Source organism: Stegodyphus dumicola, chromosome X1 (genome assembly GCF_044657685.1).
Source record: "Stegodyphus dumicola isolate Sdum_Otavi_A_Nest chromosome X1, ASM4465768v1".
NCBI lineage: Eukaryota > Metazoa > Arthropoda > Arachnida > Araneae > Eresidae > Stegodyphus > Stegodyphus dumicola.
In genome coordinates this window covers 62,620,749-62,627,789 of record NC_140780.1, presented here as the reverse complement: position 1 = coordinate 62,627,789, position 7,041 = coordinate 62,620,749, and the positions used below count along the sequence as shown (strand labels likewise).

General features: G+C 32.4%; 1 protein-coding gene across 1 annotated transcript in view; it reads left to right on the top strand.

Moving 5' to 3' along the window:
• The first annotated feature begins 411 nt into the window (after positions 1-411).
• The window catches only part of flr (actin-interacting protein 1 flr), a 66,703-nt gene continuing 60,073 nt past the window's right edge, over positions 412-7,041 (top strand). The window contains exon 1 of the mRNA XM_035377317.2: positions 412-565. Within this exon, the coding sequence (XP_035233208.1) occupies positions 550-565 (16 nt within the window). The 5' untranslated portion in view covers positions 412-549. The remainder of the gene's footprint in view (positions 566-7,041) is intronic.

The following is a 7,041-nucleotide window of genomic DNA, read 5'->3' as shown; positions in this document are numbered from 1 at the left end:
GTTTAAAATATAATTTATAGTATAACAAACTGTAGGTACAGCTCCAGTTTTCGAGTATTATGGGTTCAGATTTGAGAAACACAGATCTGCTAAATCCTTTTTTTTTTTTTTTTAATAGAACGCCTTTCTAAAGAATAAAATTTACTTTTGTCTTAAACAAGCATTCAAACCAACTTTTGTAGCAGACGAAACTTTTTCTATTCTTAGATTATGCCCCTTTGATGTTTCATAAAAGGAACATCACTTGAGACCTTAAAAAATAAATCTTTCCCTAAAGGATAATTAATTTTTTATTTATGCAAATCAGTAGTCTACATGTAATCAAAGATCATAAAATACTTTTATGAAACATAAAGCTCTTTCATGAAACCGAATTTCATCAGAAGAATTTCTGTTTGGAAAATTTAGAAATTATTGAACCGGAAACAGGTCCACATCGTTTCATCGTCATCACTAATCGGTATTTGTGTCTCGTTTTCCCGTCCTTCTTGTTCGTCCTGCCGCTGCACTGGGATCTTGTGCTTATAAGGAGAAAGTTGACATTTAATTATGTCATTCAAAAATCGTAAGTATTTTAAATTGTACTGATATTTATATATATTAGATCCTATACTATAGATCTGTATGTGTAAAGAAATAATATCTGCTATCCTATGTGGGTGGTATCATATGGATCAAGATAAGTACAAATTTTTCTTTCTTTTTTTTTTTTTTAAATAAATATTTGCAAAATAATTTGCACTTTTATTGTATTGAATAGAAAATTTCAAGAAGGCTTTTGTTTTCACCTCTGGGTTGAAATACTAATCTTAATATTTTAATCGACCTACAAATATATAAGAGAATATAGTTATTTGTAAATATGATGTGCCGGTTAGTTCGTTCATCAGGTAGGTTATCATTTATATATAAGCCACATAGTAAACATGTTCATGAATTTCGCTGCTAGTTTATTTTATCTAAAGTTGCTGATGTGTAATTTGTTTTCAACTATTACTATTTACGATTTTTTTTTTTTTTTTTTACGTGAACAAGTTTCACCTATTTGGAGTTTAAAAAAGAGCAGTTTTCTTTTGATTGAAATTTTCATAAATATTTGATTGATTGATTGCATAACAGCATTGAACCTTCTGTAAATCTGGAAATTCAGTCTGTATCAGTATTCAGGAAGTGCACACGAACTTATCCATTTTCCAATTGCAAATGCTCATATTTATTCATGTGCTGTATTTATGCAAGGATAAATCTCAAATATTCAGCTAATTTAACTTAATCAGACTGAAAAATAGACTGTGTGTGACATGTCAACAAATGAATAAAACCTGTCATTATATTATTATTTGTTAAGGATATTAAGAGCTATACAGTCACATTTCTCACTGTCTAATCATTATATGTTACATTGCGCAGCATATATAGCAAATCGAATAGCCTTGCGTTGACCCATCAGCGACTGGAGTTGTAAAACGCTGGTAATTGAATTTGGTTCTCAGTATTTGAAAAAGGTAGACTATAGTGACTAAGTGATCGATTTGCAGCTTGGGGTAAAGTGCAGAATTGCCCACTTATTTGTTTGGTGCTTTTTATAAGAGTAAAAAGACTTGGATTTTTGTCTAAATTATTTGGTGACTTTCTGCTTGTGCCCAGCTAACCGAAAAGTGCCACATTTTTCATGTTATATAGAAAAGACATTATGCAGATTAAGAATATTCTAAGGTGGTCTGTCTGTCATATGTAGATAGATACCTTTAGAGAGGGTCGAGAAGACATACATCGGCTTTCAAAAGTGTTGATTGTAAAAAAAACCCTGAATAAAAGAAGCGCGCCGTATCCTAGAATTTGAATATAAAGCTCAGTATTTTTTTATATCATCTACATGTGATTTGGAATAAAACCAAACTGGTAAAAATATATTTACGGTGCCACTTGGCAGAAATTGGCGATTTTTGGCAGTACATGGACACCGAGTTTGTGCAATTCTTTGACCTGTTATTTTGACTTTGTGTAATGGTGATTTTTGTGCACAAACTTATCATTGTGCACTCCCTTGACTTTGTCCATGTATACATCGATCTATTTTCACTTAAAAAGTCAAAAGAGCTCCATCTCTATACTAGAGCCAAACAAAAAATATATAATCTCAATCAACTACATTTTAAATCAAACAATGAAATAACATAGAAAAAGAAATTCATCTTATAGCATCTAAGCACTACACAAAGGAAATAGCCACTTACCTTATTTAGAAATTTCTGTCTTCAGTCTATGGCACACAAAATTCCTTAATAGCATCCATTAAAAATAAGGTAAGAAGAGGTGGTCTGGCAAAGTTAATTCAATGTGATCAGAGATTTATCATTAGAAAATTTATGAAAAGTCCACCTTTGAGTGCTGTAAAGATTTCTGCAGAATTTATTGAAAAATTTTCTGCTTCAATTTCACCTGATACTGTTCAATGAGTACTCAGATAAGCTGGATTACATATGCACTCTGCTGAAAGAAATTTTTGGTAAATATAAAAAATATAAAGCTTAGGCTTTCCTTCACAAAATCAATGGTAAATAACCCTGAAGTATACTGAAATCATGTCTTATTTGCAGATGAAAGCAAATTTAACACTTTTAGTTCCGATGTACATATAATTGTGTGGAGGGGAGACAATGAACTTAATCCCAAAATTTTGGTTAGAGCAGTTAAGTGCGGTGTGAAGGTGTTCTTGTGTGGGGGTGCATGTCAGCATCAGGGTTAGGTAATTTAATAGTTATTAATGGCATAATTAACCATGCCCTTTATATAAATATTTTAGTAAAAAGCGTGTCCCGTGGCAAAAATTAGCAATTTTTGAAGGCTAGCCTGCAAGGCATAATTTGAAGATGGCGACTACACAAAACCAAAATAACAAATCAAACAATTGCATAAACTTAGTGTCTATATACACATTGATCTATTTTCACTTTAAAAAATCAGAGAATTGCACAAACTTGGCATTGTGCACTCCCTTTACTTTGTCCATGTACACATCCATCTATTTTCACTTAAAAAAATTCAGGAGAATGATAACGTCATACAATGTTAAAACAAAGTTACTCATAATCAAATCTGAACAAATTGTGTAGCCAATCGAAGTTCAATAAACTGCATTTTAAATCTCACAATGAAATAAAATAAAAAAGGAAATGCATGTTATCGTATATATGCACTACAAAAAGGAAGTATCAACTTACCACATTTAGAAATTTTTGTGTCTTTAGTCTGTGGCACACAAAATTCCTTAACAGAATCTAAAAAACTTTCAAGAATTATCTGAACTAGAATATGCTTATTGTTGTCACCACATAAATTTAAAAAATACGAGTAAAAAATATCCTCCGTAGTGCTGGACTCTCGGTGGCATTTCTTGCATGAACCTTTCTTGCAACAAATCCATTCAAAGCCATCCGAACGATCTTTACGTTCGACTATATGCATTTCCTTCATACAAACAGGATGCTTATAATGACTACTAAGTAAATCTTCATTTACACATCAATGAATGCTTTTTTTCCCTTTCGATCCAAATCATTTCGAAACTTTGGATTAATTTCATCACACAGCCATTTTACTGTGTACAGCACAAAATAAGCAACATACTTTCTTACTGACATCCAACGCAGAAATATGCCCCTTACAAATATTTTCCCATCAGTTTTTCCATCATCCACTTTTCCATTTTGGCGGTAAATGAAACAACTTGGCTATAATCCAAGGGGCATTCTAAAATATAGACTAACCAATATTTTGAAAGATAATTTAAAATTATCTGCCCAAACTTTAGATATTGGAAACAACTTTATTTTTTATCAGGATGGTAATCCTAAGCTCACTGCCCTCAATGTTCATCTTTAATGTGTCTATAATTGTCTATAAGTTCTAAAAACATTACCTCAGTCACAAATTTAAAAACAATAGAATACATTTGGAGAGAATAAGAATTTGAGTTTGAAGACGCATTTAAATGAAAATCAAACAATGGTAATGATGGAAGAAGGGAGTGAGGCAGATATTACAAAAATAAAAACTGGGAAACTCTATGCCGAGATGTTTGAAAGTTGTCATAAATCCTGCAGGATATCCTACAAAATACTGACAGAAATATTTCAATATTTACTAAATGCAGACTTCTTTAAAGTGTACGAAGACTTTTGTGAGATAACTTTTCTATTAGGTCTTGATTATTGATTAAAAAAATGTCATGTTCATAAAATAATTAATGTAGTTTTGCTAAGAAAAAATTATCTTCTTCTTCATAAGCTCCACAGCCTGTTACAGGCCAAGGCTGTCTCTCCAAGTTTCCTACGCCTGACCCCATTCGGCGCAGTAGTCTTTCATTGGTTAACTGCAATTAACCTTAAATTTTGCTCGACATCATCTGTCCATCTAGTGGGTGGTCTTCCTTTTCATCTTACTCCCTCTGTGCTCGAAAAGGTAATCTTTTTGGTTGGAAATGCATCATCATATCTAAACACATGGCCCAGCCATCTGATGCGAGATGCCTCAATATCAGTTTACCATATTTCCAATATTTTCCATATAGTTCATGATTATAGAGAATCCTTCACATACCATTTTGTTGTATCAGTCCAAAGATCTTTCTTAGGATTTTTGTTTCAAAAGTTGATATCAGGTCTTTCTCTGCTCTGTTAAGTGTAAGAAAAATTTATAAATATTATTAAAAAATTCTCATCCTCAAATTTTATTAATGAGTAAAGCAATATTTCACTGAAATTTGTAAGTGTACAAACACTTGGGAGCTACTGTAGGTGGGAATTTAAAGGTGTCAGAATTGTGTCCAGCTGTCACTGTGGATTTCTTCAAGCTGCAGCAGAAACTCTGTCATTGGTTTGTTGTTCGACAGCAGGAGCTCTTTCGTCACTTTCTCTAACTTTATTTTCAACTGTGTTTATTCTACCTATCATAGTTTTGAATTTGTTTTCTGTAATGGCAGTAATTTCTCGTTTCATTTCCTCTTGATCTCTTCAGTATTTTACTGAACATTTTTCATATCTTCTTTAATGGATTCTTGGCCAACTTTCATCCCTGCTTTAAATGCAGCAAAGGCTGTTATAAGTTGCCTTAGTTGCTTCTCCATTAGTCTTGTCACTGGCATTCAACCCCACTTCTAACACTAAACATTTTTATCAACATACAGGTTCATAATGGATTGAATGCTGATGATAGCTTGATGAAATTAATTTTTGCAAAAAAAGAAACTCATCATTTCAGGAAATCTTCACACAGAAGTACTCTTACCACTTTTCCTGATATAACAGAGCCCAGTGGGTAGTTATAACTTCAAACTACTAAGAACATTGAACACAAGGCAGTATAGAAAAAAGCCCCAGCCTGCACAGTTATATCTGAGTTAAACTTTGAATTAAACTGAAACCTGATGCTGTCTCTGGTCTTAATACAAAGTCCGAAATCCGGACTTCAAAACCACCAGAAATGTTTTTCTCGTAGGCTTTACGTTTACACATTTCATTCCCCCCTCCACGCATAATAAAACATCTGGAGAGTCCTGATTCTTAATTCCACTTCGACACTAAATAAAATACCTTGTTGTTGAAAAAACAATCATTTTAGCTTAAATTTGTACAGTCAGTAATTTGGCTCTGTTGCTGCATGTCTAGTTGGCACACATCTCAAACCAAAACATTCCACATGGATACATCGTTGATCTGACACCAACCTGGCGAATCATTATTTATTATACATTCCTTTCATCACCACATGTTTATCAACACATGACAACTTGAATAATGACTCATAACAATGCCTAAACAATTTTTTTTAGTAATTGAATAACAAAGAAGTATGGTAACCTTTTATGTTGACATTATGCTTGGCGATGATTACAGATTTAAGTTAAATACGCTAAAAATGTTGACGGGAAAATTTAACAAAAATTTCTTTCTATATGCAAAAAATAGATTTTTTTGATGATACTCATAGACCTAAAAGATTACATTTATGGCTATTTGAATTAAGAACAACTGATTTGTTATTCACCTAAACCCATAACCAGCGCCAGGGCTCGTAAGGCAGCACCGGGTCGCAGAATATATAACCCACAAGAGAGTGCATCAGACGTTAAGATATCTAGCACCGGCGCTCAATAAGTCTTAAGTATATGTGGGAATTTATTTATTCAGAACTCTGATAAGCCTTAAACATGTTCAGGAAATAGACATAAGTATAATAAATAACTAAACTAATACAATTTAAGCTTAATTGTCTCAGTGCGTGATAGAAGCAAGATAAAATTTAACAGAACAACTTGTCGTTAGTCGCCAAGCTCATGATGCAGAGCCAAATATGTATCATGAACGATAGCTAAATTTGATGATGGTAGCCGCAAATTGTAAAGGTTTTCATATATCACAAAACAAAGATGAAATTTTTCAATTAACGGATTTTGTAAAGAAATGTGGAGAAGCAATAATAAATGAAGATGATAAGTTTTTCATTGTGATGACAGTGCTTCTCAATCATCAATCAATTAATGAATGGCAAAATCTGTAGTATGGTTCTAGATCCAGAAAATACTGCTACCGATAGTGAACAAAGTTACTGAAAACGAAAATATTTCGATTAACAAGTTAGTCGAAATTCTCAACACAGCAGTTACAGGACTTCAACAGTGTAACTAAATAAGAGATTATGTCTGTCTACAGAATTAAAGAGAAAGTATTAGCACAAAAAGTGAAGCAACTTGAACAACCTGCATTGAAAGAAATGTTTAATAAGTTAAGCAAATAAATATTAAGCTTTTTTTTTTTTTTTTTGTAAATTGTGATACCCTTTAGATCATAAATACTTCATTATTTCATAAATCATGATTTCATATTTTTAATTTTATAATTTCTACATGCCATCTTACTAGATTTAAACTGATGATCCAATATCCGGAAAAATCCCAAATCCGGAATTGCCGAAGTCCTGTTGAGTCCGGATTTCAGACTTTGTACTGTAATGATGATGTGAAAAGTAGAAAGTGCACAT